This window comes from Oenanthe melanoleuca, chromosome 2 (assembly GCF_029582105.1).
Source record: "Oenanthe melanoleuca isolate GR-GAL-2019-014 chromosome 2, OMel1.0, whole genome shotgun sequence".
In the NCBI taxonomy this organism is placed as follows: Eukaryota; Metazoa; Chordata; class Aves; order Passeriformes; family Muscicapidae; genus Oenanthe; species Oenanthe melanoleuca.
In genome coordinates, this window is record NC_079335.1 from 69,581,290 (window position 1) to 69,603,536 (window position 22,247).

The following is a 22,247-nucleotide window of genomic DNA, read 5'->3' on the forward strand; positions in this document are numbered from 1 at the left end:
TGCTTACTTCCTTGAAAACATTTGTTGCTTTATGACCTTTTGCCAGCCTTTCTGAGCTTCAAAGATATAGGCAGTAGCCTGGACATTGAATGTCTGCCTCACTTTGTGTCTGGAATCATAACAGAAGATAGTGAACCAGCTTGCATTTACTATCCATGATAAAAAAAAGAGTATAGTGATATAAAATTGTACCCAAGAGTACTCACCTCTCATTAACTGTGTAATTATAGTTGTTAGCAAGTCTGAACAATCCTGTACTGTTAGATAAAGAGCACCCTGGAAGAGCAAGTTTTCATTATGAAAAAAAAATTGATTGGTTGTACAGATATTATTTACAAGTTAGCAAAACACCTCTACCAAGGAACAGTGGAAGTGAAACATTGCCAATAAACATAAGCAATGAAAATACACTGGTCTCTTGGATGTGAACTTGCTAAAATGCCTAAACATTCTAAATTAATCTTGCATTTAAGAAATAAATTATTAGTTCAATATTAATTAGCAGTAAAGCAAGATTCTGTCTTGATTCACTGAAATAGAAAGTTTTGCCAAATATGTGCAGGAGCAGTTTCACAGTGCCTCAAGTAATTGAATGCTCTGCTTACAAGTGCACAAATGCTGTGAGGAATGTGAATTTTTCATTATACTTGACAGAGATAGATAGCCAAGGTTGCTGCAAATATTAGGAGAGTCTATAGCCCTGTTTTTGCCATGCTCTACTCAAGGTCATAGACCTGAACAGGAGTAATTATCCCAGGCAGAGGATTGGATTAATGGCTACACTTCTTCTGGTACCTTCATGAACAGAACTGCAAAGTCTGCAAAAATACTTGTGAACCAAAGAGAATGAATCATTCTGAGTAACACCTGAGGATCATGCACATTTTGAGGTCATCATCTTTTCTGGTGTAGCAGTTTCTCTCTCTGACTGTGTCAGGGGCTTTTTCAGATGTCTTCCCCCTCTTCACTGGTTCAGACTTCTAGTTTTTATCCTTAGCCAGAAGGAGTCTTTCCTGTCTACCTATGGGAAAATGGGGAATTCTTGTTTAGTTTCAAGATGGAATATGGTAAAGCAAGAAGGATTTTTTTTTTTTTTTGCAGAGTTCTTGTTCATATGTTTTCCAAAGTAGGAGATCAGTCTAAAGCTGTCACAGGTAAAATGAGCAAAATGAGAGTGTCAGAGAGCTTTGAAAGAAGTAATATCAAATGAACAAGAAGACCCTAATACCAAATGATGAGGAAAAATGTGTAGTTTGGGTTTTTTTTAAATATTCCGTATGCTTTTAGGTTAATTTTAAAAAAATTGTCAAATGGCATATTAAAGGAGAGAACACCTATCAAAATGTTCTGCAAAAGTTCGACATTTTCAGTATGTTCTGTGTCTGTATTTTATTTTCATCTAACTCCTAAAATTATGGCAGAACATTTAAAATGCATGGGAAAAAAAAAAAGTAGCTTATTCCTGCTTGAATCAGACTGCATTTCCCTGAACTGGTCTTGTGAATCTTGTTTCATTTGCTCAGATATTGAAAAGATTCCTGGAGATAAATTCATCAAATGTTAAGCTTAGCTTAAGCTTTTTCTAATGTACACAAGACCTTGAAGAAGGCAGGTATTACTTTGAGATGTGTATATATCTCTGTCACATCCTTCAAGGAACTGATTAACTTTGGAGCTTGTACCAGGCCTGAGTGCAAGCCTCATCGAAATGTTCTGCAGTATTGACAGCAGGGTGTGCCCTGCACAGTATTGATGCCATACTAACTTTATTGTCCTTAAAGGAACTCTGCACATTTCATTTGTAATTTTAGGAGCGTCTTCTACTTTCTTTACTGCCTGCTCACATTGCCATGGAAATGAAAGCAGAGATCATTCAGAGGTTACAAGGTCCAAAGGCAGGCCAGCTGGAAAACACCAACAACTTCCACAATTTGTATGTCAAAAGGCACACCAATGTAAGGTATGGTACTGTCATAAAATTTATCAAAAACATTCAGAAAAAAAATTGAAAGAAAGAGTTTTGGGAGGAATTAAGAAAATATTTTTTAAAATATGCTTTTCAGCAACTTAATATGTAGCATCCCTTAATTTGATCAAATGCTGACAATGCACTATTCCAGAAGAGCCACAAAGGTGTTAATGCAAAGGATTTGTTGAGAAAAAGCCACACAATAATAGGCTTTTTTTCATAATATCTTCATTTTTCAGGTTGAAGTACCAAATCCTGCTTCCATGTATATTAGTCAAAATTATAATTTGTGTCAGTGGTACGATTCTGATTTTGCAATCAGAATTTTGCAATCCAATTTTCTTAATTGGAACAATTTCTCAGGATTTGTATCATGTAAACAAAGGCAGCTGTATCACGTATGTATTTTGCACAATAGCTGAGATAAAATATTCTGCTGACAGATCTAATTATTTATTAATTAAAAATTTATAGCAGCTTGAAAAGTAAATAGCTTTAATTTCAAACATTCATTCTTCTTTATATTTTTCCTGTATTTGTTTGTTTGGTTTTGGGGTTGGATTTTCCTTTCTTTCTTTCTTTGTTTTGTTTTGGTTTTTGGGTTTTTTTTTTAATTGGACAAGTAAGTTTGAATGATATTATTAACAATATTGCAGGACTTTTGAGGAAGCTCATGTTCTCTTGTGAGCACAAACACTCTTTGAAACAATTACATCGCTATTATTGTACTGCTGATTTGTGACATGGAAAAATATTTCTGTTTTTTCAATACTGTAACAGAGGTATGGAATGTTTATAAATACCTATACATACAAATATGCCTATAAAGGTTATACCTGAGAAGGTAATACCTACAAAGATAAATATAGGTATATATTGGCTATAAACACAACACCTATAAAGGTACATATAGGTATATATTACCTATAAACACAACACCCATAAAGGTAAATATACCTATATATACATAAATATATAACTAAATATACACTATAAATGTAGTTGTATTTATTGCTCTGCATTTAGCAGTGGCTGTTTTGGGTGTGGGCATATCCTTGTGAAGAGCAGGGTGCTTGCTTTCAGGTTTTGGATGGATGTGAGTCCTGCAGCAGGAAGCTGTGGCCAAGATGCTGTTCATTTCTGTTGCAGCATCCTGTACGCTGATATCGTGGGATTCACTCGCCTGGCCAGTGACTGCTCGCCAGGGGAGCTGGTGCATATGTTAAATGAGCTGTTTGGCAAGTTTGATCAGATTGCAAAGGTGGGTTCCTGTGGGCTGCTGCTCTTATTTGAATGAGAAACTCATCTTTAAAATGGTTTTTCTTTCCTCTTGGGGTTCGTGCAGCATTTCTGAGACTTAGGTGGGAAGACTGGATTTGATCTGGCTGAGGTCTGAGTGCAAGAGTGCATCTCTGCCTGAGTGACAGTCTGTGAAACCCAGGACAGCTCTCCAATAGATATCTGTCTCTTCAATAGAGACAGGTCATGAAGCCCAATAAAGCTTAATTGCAGATGAGCACTTCTTTAAATAGAGATTTTGCAGTAACAAGGATTAAGAAACTCAAGATAGAAAAGTGTTAGTCAGTTTTCAGTTTTCTGGTCTCAGAAAAAGCATTTAAGAGTCTGAAGAGAGACAATATTGATCAACTCAATTTTAATCACTGACCACAGCCTCAAGGAAAAAAATCAAATAGAATCAGAAATTTTTCTTCTGCCCATTTAGGTGTAATTTTTTTATAAAAATTAAATCAAACTTCATGTGTGAAGGTAAAATCAGAAAGCTCAGAACAGATAAAATTTTCCTGTGTTTTTTATTTGTTGAGAAACTATTATCCAGTATTTTAAAAATTAAATTAAATTAAAATTAAATTTCAGTTTTTAAAAAATAAAAATCTTTACATGGCCTTAGAGTATAAAATATAGAAATACTGCTAGGATTGCTAGCTTCTGGAAGTATTTCATAGTACATCTTCATAGATGTAAATGTGGAAGACTATGTCTTTTGACTTCGTATTTCAAACAAAAAGGCTTTATTTAGATTGAAGACATGTTAGTCCTTTATTCTCAGGTGTGAACATGTTTTGTAGTGAAATTGCTTCCTGCTTTTGCCCATTAAGAATCATAACTGGTGAAGGGATCAACCATACTAAACTCTCTCAGCATTTCTGTTGTAGCAGCCCTTCTCTACTGAAACAAGCTGTTGTAGAATAACTTTGCTAATGTCATGTCAGTCAGTCTTTGCAACAGTAACCCTTCATTATGTATTTAAAATTCAAAGTGACTGGCTCACCTTGCTTTTTTCCCTCCAGGAAAATGAATGTATGAGGATTAAGATCTTAGGTGACTGCTATTACTGTGTTTCTGGACTACCTATATCTCTTCAAAATCATGCCAAGAATTGTGTGAAAATGGGACTGGACATGTGTGAAGCCATTAAGTAAGTACTGAACTTTTTAAGAAAGCCTTTAAAACCAGTTTCCTTCCACTAAAATTATAGTATATCTAGGTGAGCTACACTTGGCAAAAACTTGTATAATGTGGAGATCCGGATATTTGGGAGTCCTCTGTGTGATTTATTTTTTCTAATAAGCTGGACTTTGATTTTAAAACCTGGTATGCTCTTCTGTAAGTTTAAGTTCCAATTTTTATGTTTTTGTCTAGATCACATTAACCACTGTCTGTGTAACAAAGTAAGAAATTGGCCCATCCTTGTGAGGTGTATGTGTAGTGTGCACCTCATCATGAAATAGATAATTATATTGAACTGTGTTGGTCTTAATGATTAAGAAAGTAGCCATACAAAATTATTCCTCTAATCCTTAAGTGCTGCCCTCATATGTGTGTAATTGTAGTCACAAGAGGGTCTTGGCTTTTAGTTCTCTAATTCAATCCAGGGTAATTACTGCATGGGTAGGTTGACTAAAGCAAATTTGGCTTTTCCCTTTTATGTGTTCATTTGGAAACTAGTATTTTGATCTCCTTGCTTTAGCAATCTTTTGTAAAACTAACCTCAGTAGGGGAATCAGATTGCTGCATTCTCTAAAATGTTGTTTCTTCATCCAAAAATTGTTGTTATCTTACATAGTGTCCAAAGAAATCTGTTTCAAAATTAGTACTTGTGAGTATTTCTCCTTGTCAAGCAAGATTAAAGTCTACAGATTTGGTAGCATTTCAGCTGCTTTCACTAGATGCTTTCTCTTTTTCACTTAGATATACTAGAACAGTATTACAATTAAGCCATTTGCTTTTTTAGCATACTAGGTTGTAAAGTTACTATCCCTTCTGGAGAGCAGTTGGTAAAAGAGTGTCAGTCTCAAAGTTCTGCCCCTCCCTTGTTGGTTGGCTTAAAATATTGGGATTTTTTTTCCCCAGCCTTTCAGTGAAAATGAGAGCTTTCTGGTTTGCATTTCAAAATTCATGTGCTGTGTGAGAAATGTGAGTTAAAAGTATTTGCATAGAGTTTCTGATCAACCTGTTGCTTTGTTACTTAAGAGAAAAAGTATAGGAGGTTGCAGGATGGTGGAAAAACAACACAAAACTTGAGCCATAAAGTGCCCTTCACAAAGAACTGAAGTATATCACACATCATAATGCAATGTTTTACTTGAGCTCAGAGAGCAATCTGTCAGTTCCTCACACTTCAGAACTTCCAATTTCCTCTGAAATAACTTTCTCCTCAGGCTGCTATCAAGTATGTTCATTGTTAATGCAGTAGGATCAGGTTCTTGGTATGAGCAGCTTTATAGACTAGAAAATTATATGTTAGTTGTAAAGCATATTCTGATCTGCTTTATTACTGTAGTCAGAAACCACAATGCTCCCATAGACAGATGCCTGACTACCACAGCCTGTTTACAGAAGGAGTGAGGAATCTGCACCCTGTGTTTTCAAGTCCTTTCACAGTATTATGTCAAGTATCACAGCCTGCAGGTGAATGAAAATTGCTGATTATTAATCAACTCCATATTTTGTCGTGTAGTTGCTGCATATTTGTATGAAAGCATCTCCTGGCATACTTCTGTGCCCTGTAAAATGAGAAGTAGTAATACTCTTGCTATGGGCAGTGTGCCACTCAATATGTTTGACTTGCTCTATATATCTTTTTTGTCAGACAGAAATTAATGTTATATTCGGTCACTGAGGTGCAAACTGCCCCCTTGGTGTGTAAGCTGCTGAAATAAAGTAGTTTGCTGTTTATATTAGTGGTTCTGTATAGATTTTACCACCTGAATATGGTTTCAGTTCCAGTTCTCTTTGAAGCAAAAAAGGAGGAATTCTACCAAAGTGCTAGGAGAACTGTACTGCAAAGTCTTCTTCAGTCTTCTTACCTACTGTTGTGTAGCTCCATTTTGAGCAATTCAGCTTCCCTATGCTATGGATTGTTCCCATTTAAACATGGATTGTAGTCCCATTGATTAATTGCTTTGCTCCTCTGCTCCATGTTGGAACAAATCCAGTGTTTCTTATAGTCTGCAGCCTGCTTGCCCAGGAGTGGGATGTTCTCTTTATCAAGCCATAAATGCCAGTGCTGCCTGTGATGCTGAGAGCTGGCCACCTTAACTGGGTGCTTTAAGAACAGAGCTAATCTGTTAAGGCAAAATATGTTTGTGTGAATATATGTGTTGTTTCCATTCAGCTCAGCCTCTACCCCCATGTCTGTCTGGTGACTTCCTTATTTTCCTGTTTCTCAGTCACACATTCTCAAAGACTTTTTCCTTTGACTTAATAGCATGAAGCAAATTCCATTTCAGAGGAAAATGAAAGAAACTGTTGGATATAAGATGGTTATACCATTTTGAATGCTAGACACAAAATAAAAGAATTCTTTTGAATTTCATTCCTGCAGGTCTGATCCAAAAAGAATCTATGCTGTTAAAGCTGGCAATTTGCAGGGAATTAAATGCCTAAAGCTCACTCAATGTATAAAGTATGTAAGAAAGGGCTAGGTGAGTCTTAGATACCTTGGTCCAGAATGATAGATGAATAAAGCTCAAGTAAAGCATGTAGATTCTTTCCTAGTGACCTGAACTCTTGCTTGAATGGAGTAAAGTTGCAACAATTTCCTACAAGATAACCATGCCTCAGAAAAATGCAGAATGCTTGAAAACTCAAATTTCACATTGCAATAAGAAAATTACAGTCTTGATGAGTATTTTGGCTGCCCAACCAGGCTGGGCACACAGACTGTACTGTGCTGAAGGAAACCAGAGTGACAGGGCGAGCAGAAAATGAGATAAAGGTGGGAAGTTTCAGATATGCTTTCTGTGGGTAATGCAGACATCCTCTGGGGATGTGATAACCTGCATTCTTGAATGCATTCAGTGCCTCCATTGTCATAGCAATTGTGCAAGGAGTTCAGGACAGAAGTGGTCTAGAGTTACACTTCTAGTTTAATGTCTTCTGTGGTTTATTTAATTTGTGAGACAGAAGAGATCCAGTTCTGGCACAATTCTCTTGCTCCCCTGCTTAACTCCTGAGAGCTTATTATAAAGCACACTTTATTCCACTTGCTGTGCAGAATATGGAAGGGCAGTCTTTTGACAAGCACTCCTAGAGGATAAATGTTCCACTTCCGTTTTGCCCAGTTTTTCAAAACCCTTTTTCCAAAGTGCTAGGCTTGTGTCATACACCTTTGTGCAGAGCAAAGTGGTGTTTGTGTTTTGCAAACTGCTTACAAAGATCATTTACAGGCAGTACATTTTCAAGTGTGTCAGCTACACAAGAGCAGTGTAAAATGGCAAAGTGGAAGGAAATGCCAATAAACACTTGAGAGACACAGACAGAATTAAAATACTGTCAGTCATGCTCCTGTTACTTTCATTTCCCAGGAAAAAAAACACTTGAGAATGACTCCTTAAATGCAGGATTTATCATATCAATTTAGGCCTGTTGCATTCTATGTTCCCTTAAAAAAAAAAAAAAAAAAAAAAACAACAACAACAAAAAAACCCCAAACAACAACCAGAAAAAAATAATTAAAAAAGAGAGAAAAACTGGCACATTAATTCAATAATTCAGAAGGTACAGAGCTGATGATTCTCATCACTGAAATCGAAGATGTTTCTAGAACTATACACCCAATAGGAGCCATTTGGGTTCCTTATTCTGTAGTTGTTTCTTCCATTAACACCCTGAATTTCTCCAAGTGTATATGCATGTTCCTTATGGGTCCACATCAGTTGGGGTTTAAATATGTAAATCCAGCTAACTTATGATCTTCTGTTTCTTAGACCTGTCTAAGCCTGTAGATATCTGAATTAGTTTTATTACTCTTTCCATAAGTGGTTAGGTACCCCTATGTCATATGTCTGGAAATGTTCAGGTTGTTTGACCTCAATCACCAGCGATTCAGAAGAGCTGCTTCTGCAAAGATAAATGCCTGTCTTATGTGTAGGGCTCTTCAGAGATTTGGGATGGGGTGAACAGATACTCAGCTCTGCCACTAGGAAGGTCAAAGGTTTACATGTGGTCTGGATAGTAAGGGTAGCCTTTCATTCTCTCTGTAATGTTCTAGTGGGTGCAGCATGCACTAAACACATGGAAGGTTGTTGAGCCTGTGTTCTCCACAGCCTGAATGGCACTGAGCCCATGTTCCCAAAGAGTGTACAAGCCCCAGGCTCTGGAATATCCTGAGGTGATGTGTTTTTCATCCTTCCTCTCACATGTGGTAAATACGAGGTCTCTGATGTAAACATTAGGGTCTTTAGATAAAACGGTGTGTAACAGTAGTTCCACACCTCCAAAAACAGCCTGTAGAACAAAAACAATCTTTAAGTTCTACCATGAGACTAAACATTTCCACTGTTCATCACAGCCCTCCCAAATGATTTCAGATGAATATAAAAGAAGGAATTTCAGACACAGCACTGAGAATTAATATTTCTACAATTGTTGCAAATATACATAATAAAAAAGTTATCATCTTAGCATTAAAAGAATGGAGGCAATGCTAAGAAGAGGAAAATGTTATTACTGTTGTTCCTGCTACTTTCATAGAATCATAGAATATTAGAATGTTTTGGATTGGAATGGGCCTTAAAGACCATCTAGTTCCCTGCCATGGTCGGGGACACCTCCCACTAGAGCAGGTTGCACTAAGGCCCATCCAACCTCGCCTGGAGCACTGCCAGGGGTGTGCCATCTACACAATTTGACTGTCAAATCAGAAGAAAGCAAAGGGCCTGTGATGTGTATTGACAGAGGGTCTGTTCTCCCCCCCAGGAAGGTGAGAGATGCGACTGGCGTGGACATCAACATGCGCGTGGGAGTGCACTCGGGGAACGTGCTGTGCGGCGTTATCGGGCTGCAGAAGTGGCAGTACGATGTCTGGTCCCATGATGTGACCCTGGCCAACCACATGGAAGCTGGGGGAGTCCCGGGGTAAGAGCCTTCTCTGCTAACATTTGGATACGTGGAGTTTTTAGTCATGGGGAAATTCATAGGCACCACTTCTTAAGCTATCAGCCTTTGTGGAGATGATGAACCAAATCTTAGGTGCTGTCCTGAGAAAAACAAAACAAAACAAAACAAAACAAAACAAAACAAAACAAAACAAAACAAAACTCAGTATTTCCTGTGATTCAAGGAGCAATTTTTTTCTGGATGGAAACCTTTAGATTTATACCCATTAGAACTTGTAAAAATTAGAGGGGCTGCAAAAGAAGTGAGCAGCAAATAAAAGGTGTATCCAAAAACAAGTAAAAAAGGTTGATCAGGTTTAAATTACACTTTTGATCGGTATTTGTGACTTTGTTCCTCGTTTAAAATATAATTTCAGCCGTGTTCACATCACCTCAGTCACCTTGGCACATTTGAATGGAGCTTACAAAGTGGAAGATGGGGACGGAGATGTGAGGGACCCATATCTGAAAGAGCATAATGTTAAGACTTACTTTGTAATCAATCCTAAGGTTAGTAGTACTTTTATTTCGTGGCCAGTCATACTTGTTTTTGAACAGGACCACTAATCTCTTTATTGAATAATTCAGCACAATAAGATATTGATCAGAGCTGTTACTGATGCCTACAAATATGTAATGTTAGCTGTGCAAATGTTTCCCGCTCTCCAGAAATAAGTCTCTGATACTTCCCAGCAATATCATTAAGATCTGTCCATTTGTAAGTCCCTAATCGTGGAGATCTGTGCTGCCAGATGACGCACTGCTGCTTCAGAAGGTCGTGAACACGAAGGCTGACCTCACCTTTTGCCCTCTGCCTGCCAGGGAGAGAAGAGAAGCCCCCAGCACCACATTCGGCCTCGGCATACCCTGGATGGAGCCAAGATGAGAGCCTCTGTCCGCATGACGCGCTACCTGGAGTCCTGGGGAGCAGCCAAGCCCTTCGCACACCTGCACCACAGGGACAGCATGACCACTGAAAACGGCAAGATAAGCACCACAGTAGGGGCCTCCTTATGTCATTTCGTACCATAGAGCAATATTTGAGAGGAAAAAGCTCACTGATGCTTATTTCTGGTAGAAGATACATGTAGTTGTACAGGGGATAAACCCAGTGAAGCTGCTGGAGGCTTTTCCATTGAATGGGAGTTTTGGATTAGGTTCTGAGAAGCCATAATGCATCTTGTAAGTGCATCTCTGAATTATAAGGAGTCTGGTACAAAATTTGACCCTCAGAGCTCAGGGAGCTGACTCTCCAAGTCAAAGCATGTACAGTGGTTGCTCTTTGTCTTGTGGAAGGATATTTTGAACATAAAGCCAGATGCAACACCTTTAGGAAGGAAATCCTTTAATATGGAGAAATTCCTAGAGATTTATTGACTATTTAGCTACCTTCTCCATTTGGAACATGGCCAAACCTGGAGCAAAGGCTGTGAAGTTAGAGTAATCCCTGTGGTACTTTGAGTGGACTTTATTCAGAGTACCCCAGGAGCAAAATCCACACTGTAGCACCTGCCTTTTGAAGGTGGACCTACAAGTCATTAGCTGTGGTTGAAGGCCTGAATTTTAGATTACTATAGTTCAATGTTGCATCTTTTACACTGAAGAGATTTCTTTTTAATTTTACTAACAGTTACACTGCTGTCAGTAAGATACTGTCAATCTACAGCTTGTACATTGCATTATCTTCTGTTTCTTAAAAGAGGATATGTAAAGGTAAATTCTGATAGTTTTCAACATTGGCATTCAGTTTCGTTCCTGTACTGATGGAAATATTCTTGTTCAATAAATATAGTGCTTCAGGATGTTTATTGTGACAGGTTCATTAGGAAGTACCCAGCCATCACTATTAATCACTAAACAAATGTGTCTGTGATGGCTGCTGCTGCTATTAATTAAAAAATAATGACCATTGTCTGTATTTGGCCACTCAGGTCTGTTTTTTTCAAAACCACTTAAAATTGGTTTTTGCTGAAGCTGGGCTACATCCAAACAGTGGTGCCATTGAAGTCATTGTGATAAAGCAAAACACTCTTGGATTCAGATTGTTGTATTAGTTTATCTGTGTTTATACTGATGATGAGTTTTATTGCAGGTCACTCCACTTCTAGCTGGATTTTTTTTTTAGACAGTTCTCAAATGCTAAAAGTATTTACACTGGAAAATTTTCTCCTTCACACCCTGTTTTCAACACTATTTTAAAAACAACTTAATATTATTAAAATCTGTTGTAATTAATAAAGGCCTTTTTGTTTGTTTGTTTGTTTTTTAGGATGTCCCTATGGGGCAATATCATTTTCAGCGTTGCAGAGAGAGGTAAATCAATCTTAAAAATTACTTTTTCATAGAAAGTCCTTATAAATAAATGTACATTGGTATGCTTTCAAATATTGGGGGCCATTGCTCATGCAGACTGTTTTTTCATGTAAGTGCTGATACCTCTTACATAAAGAAGGGCTATAGAAAGAGATTTGGCAGACATGTTACTTATGAATTGCAAATTCACTCCCTGATAACAAACAGCTTTATTCTGAATTGGTATGTTGGTGACCTGCTACAAACCAGGCACTCTACCAGTGGGAAGAAAATTATATACAGGAAAACTGGGAGGAAGCCCAGAGAGGGGTAAGAAAAGAGAGGATGGGAAGGGCTGCTAATAATTTTTCTTAAAACAGCTAATAATATGTACTAAAAGAGACATTTTGTATATTTGTTCAATTGCATTGTATTTGTATTGTGGTTTGTTATTTTAAAGTCTTTAGTATGTTTGCAGTGGTAGATATTCAAAAGGTATTTTCTGGTCCTTTATGGTGCTCCTGCTGCACAATGTGTTTGCAAGATCACAATAGCTTTAAATTTTCATGCTGCTGCTTGGTACCTTGATGACTAGGGCAAGATGGTGATATCATAAGTGCCATAAAGTCATTTAAAGGAACCTTCTAAAGATTTGAATTGTTATTGTCTGTGGTTACTATGTGATTACCTAAAATATTGCTAAGTTCCAGAAGATGAACAAGTTTTGGCTAACCATGCATGATATTAATAAAAAGAGTGTAATTCTAAAACTGCACATTTATATTTGGACAGTAGGTCCAAGGAATTCCTATCAGTCTGTGAAAGACCATTAGACTGTGGCATTTGGATTTTTTGAAGAATCAGAGGAGTTCTTGCCTTTCTGTTTCTGAACACCACTCCAGAAGAGATTCAGAAGGCACAAAAAATGCCTCTTGATACCCTGTTATGGAAGGACTTTCTTCCATTACTGGTGTCTAATGTCCATAGTGAGACAGGCATGTAACTAGGATTCTAGATAAGCTAGTTAATCATTCTCACAGGATAGAGCTGCAGTGATCACAAGCACTTTGAAAATCAGTATTTTATTAGAATGTGAAAATGTAGGGTTTGAAGCCTGACTGTAGGGTTCAATTTGTGATAGTCTTAGCTCTTATGCATTACACAATAGCCTGTTAAGGATCTGCCAGGAGTGTTAACTGTGGTTGGACAATCTCTCCTCATCTGTATATTTCTCCTAGATTGTTTCAGTGATTGATTTCTGTGAAAAACAAGTTTTAAGCACTTTCTTACATAAATCCACTAGCATTGAATAGGCATGAAATCACTTGTGTTTTTTAAAGTTCCTGTAGGTACACTAATACAATTGCTATATTAATTTGAAATCTGCAGCAGGTTATCAGTTTTAGAAAAATAACCCAAAAACTTGATGTTGAGGAAAATCCATGTTACCTTTGACTGGGTTCAATTTGTAGGTTAAGAATATTTTGGTGAGGAAAGAGTCAAATTTCAGATCTGACTAATGACTTCTTAGAAAGCACTGGTGTTAAGTTAGCAGAGGATTTAAGTTTTCAAATATTGACATAATCTGTCAATATTTTAGATATGTCATTTTCAAGGAAAGCACAACTACTGAAAGGATTGATGATGTTTGCAGCAATTTGTGTTAGCAAAGGTAAACCCATTGTCATGATCCTCTGTTGGGTTCATGCTGAATCCAGTCAAAAGTAAAGAAGGTTTTTTTTATTGCAGATGAGTTATAAGGCTCATAGAGAAATATGACATATTCTTGAAACTAACTTCAGACAGTGCTCAGTTTTCTTAAAAAAAATAATGAAATATTTCTAAGAAAAGAAGAGTTACTAGAATTTGGTAGGGCATACCTATTATGCCTCAGTGCAATAATACATTGTGCTCATCACACAGTTTTGACAATATGTTTTTAAAAAATGCAAGATACAGGAATGCTTTATGAATCTGATCATACTCCCATTCTTTTCCATGATTTCATAACACTGTGGAAGACTTTCCTTAGACCAGAATTTCTTGAACTCTCTTGTTTTTTTATGAAATATTTTCTTGTGTTGGTATTTAAGTGCTCCCTAATAGCTAAGCTCTAGATTTGTGAGTGTATGTGTGTTTCTGCATGAGACTGTGGCTTATGATGGTTTTTAAAAGCTTATTTTCAGGGTCATTGTGCCTGATGCCTGTAGTTGCTATTGCAGTATAAACGTTAAAAATTTGTGATAAACTCACAAGTTTATGATAGCTGTTGTTTTTGACGTAACTTCCCACATTTTTCATTTCAGAACAAAATCACAGAAAAGAAGATTTGAGGAAGAACTGAATGAGAGGATGATCCAAGCCATTGACGGAATCAATGCCCAAAAGTATGGCTTTATCCTCTATCCTTTGTTGCCTTTGTCCCTTCCAACTTTGACATAAATCTACAACAGAGGGCAATGTTTAATGTTTTTTGCCCCCACATGCACACTAAGTCTGAAACCAGTAAAGATGTCACTAATACTGGCACAGGAAGCCCTGCACATTTTGAAGATAGGCTGCAAAGTTACATTTTCTACTCTATGAGATAAGACAGTGCCTGTGAATCATGGTGTGACAGAGGTATTGACTTGTCTTGATCTTCCTGGCAAAGGGAGTTTGCTCTGTAACTGTTTGTAGACTCATGGCTGTAACACTACATATTTATCCTACCTGGGGGCAGAGAAGTAAGACACAAGAAATGACTGGCTCAGGAATCAGAATGACCTGAAAACTGATGCTTCCTAATTGTCACAGAAACAATTCCTCAGGGTTAGAGACTTTTCCTAAAACCATACTTGAATGTCTCTCAATTAGTTGGTTGGTTTCTTAGAAAAGGCTAATCTTGATGTCACGTTGGAATTGCTGGGTGAGACAGCCTGCCAGGTATTTTTTACTGTGTCCTAGGAAGAGCTGGAGGGAGTATGATATTTTCTGTTTCCTGGTGAATAGATAAGGCTAGAAAGAAATCAATTCCAGTCCAAAATAGGTGTTCAAGCTTCTTATATTTCTCTGATGAAATAAAGGAATTCCCATTCAAAAATGTGGACAAAAATTGTGATGAATTACATGTTTCCTCCCCTGCTTCTGTTACTCAGAATCTTAATCAGCAGAGTATTACACCTAATTAATAAATGTTCATGTCACATTTTGGTTTTTTATCATCTTTTAGTCCTATTAAATGGTACTTGGATTTTGGAATTTTTTTTCAGTAGTTTTAGAAGAGTGTTGATACTTATAGGTCACAGAGAGAACACAGTGAAATAAGGTAGGTCATGTGATAGGTAAAGCCTTTTGGTTATACTAGACCTGCCTAAAACAGCTGTATAAATTTTGGCAGGTTTTTTGTGTCTTTAGGTACACTTGCTTTGATAAAAGGATTTCAAAAATGATGTTTTGATGTCAAAAGTAAAGCATTTGCATAAATGCATTAAAATATTGGTGTGAGCCTACTGTATGTTGTTTTATCTTAGACAATCCCTGTCTTATTTAGTAGACAAAATTCAGAGAAACTTTGAGATAAAAAAATGTTGCTGAAAAAGTTCCATTGCATTTTGTGAATTTCATGAGAAATTGCATAAAGATAAGAAATTAACTTATGTATTGGAAAGTCTGAAGTCTTTCCAAAACTAGATTCTCTGCCCAGCTCTGTATTGATTTGCTGAATTCGTCTCTTAAAAGCTATTATTCAGTTGATTATTACTCAGGAATAAGTTATAAAAAGTGCTGATTCCTCAAACATCAAGTTTATTCAATGATATTTTGACTCTGTGAAGGCTAACCACCCACAAAAAAAAAAAAAAGGTAAATAAAGTATTTCTTACATTTAGGACACAAAACCAATCACATTATTGTTTCCTTTATTATTGTGCATGTTTTTGTGCCTCATTTTTTAATCTGTAAAATGAAAATAACATTATCAGCTACAGTGAATGAGTGGTTGTGAAAATAAACAAAAGGTTTTGTGAATCAAGGAGAAAACTTTAAAGAAAGTCTGGGAGAAAACTGACATTTCTAGATGTTTTCAATGTAATGCTTGGATTGCATGGCAAATAGATCTATGGCTGAATGAAGAAAATTTAAAAAATATTATTGCAAGAGTGAGTCAAGAACAAAGAGCTCTGTGCCTTAGCCATTAGGGTGTAACATCACACTTTCTCCATGGGTTTCTTTTCCCTGTGTCTTGAACACAGCACTCCTGGCTCAAAGTGCCTGTCCTGCAGAGGCTGGGGATGAGCAGCTCAGCTGAGCCATCCCAAGCCCTGGTGCTTAGGGAGCTGCTGTAGGACATGGGGTGGAGGGATGGCCACCTGCTAGCTAAATGTGTCCCTACAGAGGGGGCTAAAGTAAAGCCTGTTGGTCTTTGGTGAGCAGGTTGCTGTGTTAAAGGGACACACTCTGCTCCTTTTTTCCTTTAAGGCACAGTGCTGCTGTGTTCTGTGCAAAATACTGTGCTGTACATTGTCAAGCAGTGCAAGCCCTATGACACCACACACCTCTGTGCATACAGGCAGAGTTCAGGTGTCTGTCTGTGTTGTTCCTGGAATTGAAAAAGAATTTAAGCCAAGCTTTGGTGCCTAGCTTCCCAAGGGACATGTCCTCAGGTTCTTGCAAATCCTTTGGCATTTTCAGGCTCATCAGGGAGTCAGGCTGAAGGCAGAACTTTTTAGCCCCTATGTCTGAGCCGAAGGTCTGTGTCTTTGTGCTCCCTCTTCTGCACTCAGTCTCCACTTCCATTTGTGTGGTACTGTTTACTTCATCTCAGACCTCTCAGACTCTGCTATGTAAAACCAGTATGGTTTTTTTCTGAACTTTTAAGAAGAGCTAAAAGCTTCTGAAAACGTGAGCTTGTAATGTGGAGTATGAGGCAGTGCTCTAAATGGCACTCCTGACTTCACATGCCATCAAGTGTGTAACCAAATTGGGCCCTTGGGAGCAGATCTGTAGAGAGAACTTTTTAGCAGTGTGCTGATGGTAATTAAATCAATCCACCTGTCAGATACTATAAGAAAAAACAGGAAGTTATTTAACTATTTGGGGAAGAGGGTTACTTCTTTTTCAGTTTTTGTAACTAAATGGAAAAAAAAAACCTTTGCTTTTCAATTTCACAGTTAATCATAATGTTCCTCAAACTGAATGTTTTCTCCAGTAGATTACAGCTGAATCCAAACAAAATCATGCTATGTGTACACGAGCCTTCCAGTTCCCTTTCTTCTCAGAATCCTACCTATGATCACTCATAGATGGGCACCATTGCAGAGCAAAGAGGGAAATACATTTTTGAATTAAGCATTCCGAGAACTGAATATGTTTACAGACCCCTGTTTTAATGCAACTGATTGCACAGGAACAGGGACAGTCTCCTAGGCATGGAAACAAATATTTTCCATTTCACAAATTAAAGCTAATAGCTTACACTCCACTCTGTCCACTCCTGTTCTCCAGGCCTTTAATTTAGGATATGTTCCACTGTGGTTCACTGCTGCTACTTATTTGCATTACAGACTGTCAGTTGAGACATTCTCTTTTATTTAGAAGGCATTAGCTACACTACTAGTTAAGAGCCTAATTTAAAGTTATTGCTGGAAATGTTGGGAAAAAAAATCTCAGTCCCTGCTACTATTGTTCAAGCTCAAGTACTGCATGTCCACTGAACTAATCTGTATAATTAATTTTTTGTTTTCAAATTTGTGTCGTGCCCTTGAGGTACAAGCAGCCAAACCCTCTTGACATTTAAACATTTTATATCTTTTCGAGTGTCTATTAAAATAGACTTTCATATTAGAACATCCCATTCTGTAAAAGTTATGTCAAGCTTTGGTCAAGATTCACATAGTTTAAAATAGATTTTCCGTTTCAATGCAAGGGAAGATTTTATAATCAGCAAAAAGATCGAAATCTACCTCTGTAGTACAGGGCTGTGGTCAAGAGACCAAAATGGTTCAAAGACGAAATCCCTCCACCTGTTTTAATAATGTTTGTTACATTTTTCTTTGCTATAGAGTTTGTGAAATGTAACTTACCTACCCACCACTCCTGCATATTGTAACAGTGCCTTTCCTAGAGGTACCTTGTCAAGTGTCTCAGCTCCTCTTCTGTCCACTGGATACACTCCAGTATTTTGGACATGAGTGGAATATCACTGTTAGAATTCTATCATATAAATCTCTCCATTGATTCTCCTTAGGCATCATCAACAGGAAAACAATTGTTTGTCTGAGCTTTTTTTTCACGTTTACTTTAGCAATAGAAGCCAAAAAGGAGAGAGGATTTTCAGTCTCCACTTTTTTTTTCACTCAGTGAAATTCACCATACACACTACAATACACGTGAACTTGCCTAATTCCAACTTATTTTCTTATTTTGCTGCATTTCAGTAATAGAAAAGGATAGTTCTACTTTCTTCCTATGTCAGTGATAATGTTCCTTCTCTCTTCTAGGCAGTGGCTTAAATCTGAAGACATTCAAAGGATATCACTTCTTTTCTATAATAAGACTCTGGAAAAAGAAGTAAGTTATTTTCAATAAGTTCAATAAGTCAGGCCTTTTCACTCTTTTATGGCCCTGTGGACCTTGAGTGTATTTCTACACACTGACACAGCTTCAGCAGGAAGATTGGGGAGTTGCCTCTTCCTGCTTTCTCATGAGCATAGGGCAGCTGATGGCTGAGCAGCTATGCTGTCCTTTGGGGAAGTAAGAGGTAGGTTGGAGCACAACTGGCTGTATAAATTGGTGAGTTTGATGAGAACAGGCTAGAGGAAGTATTACCATGCTGTGCACACATTGTCCAGCAAGTATCCTCTGTGTCCCATGTGGTGGCTGCATACATATGCAGTTATTTTTGCAGATACCTTTCAGTTCAAAGCATCTAAAATGATTTTCAGATTCTTCCAGAGATCAACAGAATAGTTGTTATGGCCAGCTGAAAAAGGCATGTGTTGCTTGGCAATGCATTAGGGTGGAAAAGGTTTCAAGGCTCCTTGAGCCTGTTTTGAAGGGTTCCTAAGAGAGAAGCAGCAAGACCTGGTGTGGTCTCATGCTCAGTGTTTGGGGGTTCACTGGCTGGATCAAAGCCATGCTTGGCAGCACATGAGATTTTAATGTGGGTGTTACTAACCTATGAATTCTGAAAGAGAACTTAAGAGAAAAACGTCATCTATATACACTGGACATTGACTTGGGAGAAAATTTGGGAGCTAAGTTATTTGGCTGAGTCAACGCTGTGGAACAGCAAAAAGCTAATTGTTACTTTTGGATCCAGCTTTTTAACATCTTTTTTTTGCCACCTTTTAATGACTCAACAGTCCAGTCTTGGTTTTAAAGAACTTAGTAAGAAGTCTGTTTTTGATTTGAACAGAAGCTTCTCTGGCCCTATGGGACAGAAAGGTAATAAAGTAAAATAATTGTTTAATCTAAGGAGTGAGTTGCCTGCCTTCATTAGGAAATGCCTGGAGAAGTGTGAAACACTGAAACAAATTTAAAAGTAGATTGGAATTCTGTGAAATTTTAATAGCAGCTCAAGGTTCAAAATTGTTGAACAGGACCACTACCAACATATTTGACAGGTGGAAGAGCAGAACTTGCTGCAAAGGTACCTATCAAGCAAAGACATATTTATGCCTTGTAATTCAGTTATGTAAGTGATAAGAATTGCTTTTAATTTGTTAAACAGTTCAAAAGTGAAGAAACCTGTTGTGCTGCTGAATATGTATTCATGTAAAGTTTGGTGCACTGGTTTCATAGGCAGAAGTTGGCATTAAGCACAGAGACACAGCTGTGTGCTCATAGTTGGAAGGCACAGCTCATGCACTTCTGCACTTCCCATTTCTGAAGCTTGCATCTCCAACACTGTGTGAAAATAATCTTTGGAGTTTTTTTTTTTTTTTTAGTAATTAAATATTGAACTTTTATCCTTTGGAAAAAAAAAAGGCTAGGATAGGGTAAGTAACTGTAATAGCTACTTAGATAATTTCCCTTTGAGTACTTAATTAGTTTCAACCTAGATATATCTGTCTCAAATAGCAGAGCAACTCTGATAAATATTTCATTGCTTAATTCTTGTGTCTCTAGACAGACTAATTAGAGATAAATAGATTTTTCTCATGACAAAACAGATCAAATTGACTCTCTCCTAAGAATATCAAGTGTTTAGTAGTAACAGTGGACATATGAGGCCTTTTAACAAAGACATAAAATATTTTAATTGGAGTAATAATATAAGTTCAGTAAATATCAATGTGGTTGGTAGCTATGCTCTGTAGCATAGCCTACACTTTGCTACTTTCTGTGCTCAGAAGTTTTCTGTCTAAATTAATACTGCATTTTTTATAACTGTTTCAACCCATTCAGTATTTATCAGTAATTGAAAATCAATTTGAGGAATTCATCACAAAGAATTTTTGAATCTGTGAAGAATGCTTGGCCATTCCTAAAAATATTTTAACATATGCTTTAACTTTTTGGTGGAGTTTCATTTTTTTTTTTTTCAGTTTGGGATTGTCTGTTCAGTGGAGGAACAAGGCAAAACCATTTGACATGGCTGTTCTTCAGTAAGCAGAAGTATTAATACTGTGATAATCCCTAGCCCTCTGTGAGTGAAGAACAGGAAATTTGCTGTTGCTAAAAGCTGCCTATACATATGTGCATCTTTAAGGTGAAAATTCAGCTGAGTGCTCTTTCATGTGCTTTGGCAACTCTGTTTTTAACATTTGCTTTTATTTCCTTCTAGTATCGAGCAACTACTCTGCCTGCATTCAAGTATTATGTGACTTGTGCCTGTCTCATATTCTTCTGCATTTTTGTTGTACAGATTCTGGTTTTGCCAAAGTAAGTGATATTTAATGTGTACTCATTCCTATGTATATTTGCTCATTAGTGTAATTAAAATATATGTATGTATATATATATGAAAATTTGGAATTGCTATTTTATGTTAATTCATGGAAATTAAATTGAACAGAAAATACTGGGGATTTCAGCTGATTTTCAAATTTAGGCTTGTTTCTAATTTTAAGCACTGTCAATAGTGTTATGTATATATAGTAAAAAGTCTTCATTCCTTTTAGTTTTTCTCTTTGCATTTAAAAACAAGTATGACAGTTGGCCATTGGAGTGAGACAAAATGGATTGCAGATAAAGAAATGTATTTAATGTATCACTATGATAATGTTGGTTTACTAAGCATGAAAACAGCATTAATAATAAGAAAGTTTATATTTATAAAATTAATTTTAGAATATTAAAATCCATTTCTGGAATAAATATTTTAATCAGAATTTATATATTATGATATTATTTATATTTGTGCTTATTCTAGAAAAGCTGAAAACTGGAAGACAATTCCAATATAGGATGGTTTATTAGACTTCATAAAATTAAATTTTGCAGTTGATTGTTTACACAATGGAAAGTTGGTATTTGCTTTGTAGCAATTGTTTCTAAAGCAAACACTTCATATTCCCTGTCATACAGTAATTCTTAACTCGTAGTCCTTTCTCCTGTAATTCTCAGGATTATTATTTATAATCACAGTTGAGTAATTGGGCTCACAGTTGAGTGATTGGGTCTTGTTCTGTAGTATTTACTCATATTTTAATTCAAAACCAGAAGGAACTGTTAGGACTTTATAAGTTGACTTGCCATACTGCAGATTTATAATGTGCAAAGTTTTAGGGACTTCTCTTCAGATGTTACAGCAGCAGTTTCCCAGCAGTTTTCTAAAATGGAGGCACAAACCAAGGGACACTTTTCCAAAAATTCAGCAGTATCCTGCACATGGTCAGGTGTGACTTTGGGTATTATTAAAAATAAGAAATTAAGACACGTGGCAAATTCTTTTTTACAAGCTTACACTGTATTTTGATAAGTAAAGGAATTAATTCAGGGAAATTCATGTTTTGCCACATATCACAAGCCAAAGATGGATCTAACTATTCCCAGCAAGCAGTATGATTTTTGAATCTGTTTTTTGGTTTTCATTTCAGTCATGAAAATTAATCTAGATTTATCATCTATCTTCCATGTAGTCAGGTATTCATTTTGCTCTATCCTTACTATGTTGCTTAAACCAATTGTTTAGCTCACTGAAATATATCAGAATGTCAGTGAACTCTAGGGAGCTATACTCAGCTAAGGAAAATGTTCTCCAACTTGGTATTTCTGGTATTTCCAACATCAGAGCTAAAGACTTTGTCATTTGTCATAATTGCTTTGTCATTTTCATTACCAAAATGTTAAGTGTCTTATGATCCTTTTGTAGGCTGCATATTAAATTGTAAAAGCAAAAGTGTAAAATCAAGTATTACCAACATGAATGGTATTCAGCTTCAGGTGGTTTGTGGATTATTTTAATAGATGCAAAAATGAAAGACAGAAAGGCAAAGGCATGTAGGCACCTGCATATTTTCTGGAAAACTGGGAGCATTGCAAGTTAAAACAACAACAACAACAACAACAAAAGCTGAAAAAATCACCAGTGTATGTATTCATCACAAATGCAACTTAAATTGAATATACTCTGATGCTGCAAAGGCTATTTCCTACTAAAA

At 36.8% G+C, this 22,247-nt stretch overlaps 1 protein-coding gene across 1 annotated transcript in view; it reads left to right on the forward strand.

Annotated features, from left to right (window-relative positions):
* Positions 1 to 22,247, forward strand: part of ADCY2 (adenylate cyclase 2) — a 199,363-nt gene that overhangs the window by 126,510 nt on the left and 50,606 nt on the right. The window contains exons 5-14 of the mRNA XM_056485305.1: positions 1,812 to 1,960; positions 3,119 to 3,230; positions 4,279 to 4,406; positions 9,191 to 9,349; positions 9,747 to 9,879; positions 10,192 to 10,368; positions 11,639 to 11,682; positions 13,968 to 14,048; positions 18,141 to 18,210; positions 20,429 to 20,526. Of these exons, the coding sequence (XP_056341280.1) occupies positions 1,812 to 1,960; positions 3,119 to 3,230; positions 4,279 to 4,406; positions 9,191 to 9,349; positions 9,747 to 9,879; positions 10,192 to 10,368; positions 11,639 to 11,682; positions 13,968 to 14,048; positions 18,141 to 18,210; positions 20,429 to 20,526 (1,151 nt within the window). The remainder of the gene's footprint in view (positions 1 to 1,811; positions 1,961 to 3,118; positions 3,231 to 4,278; positions 4,407 to 9,190; positions 9,350 to 9,746; positions 9,880 to 10,191; positions 10,369 to 11,638; positions 11,683 to 13,967; positions 14,049 to 18,140; positions 18,211 to 20,428; positions 20,527 to 22,247) is intronic.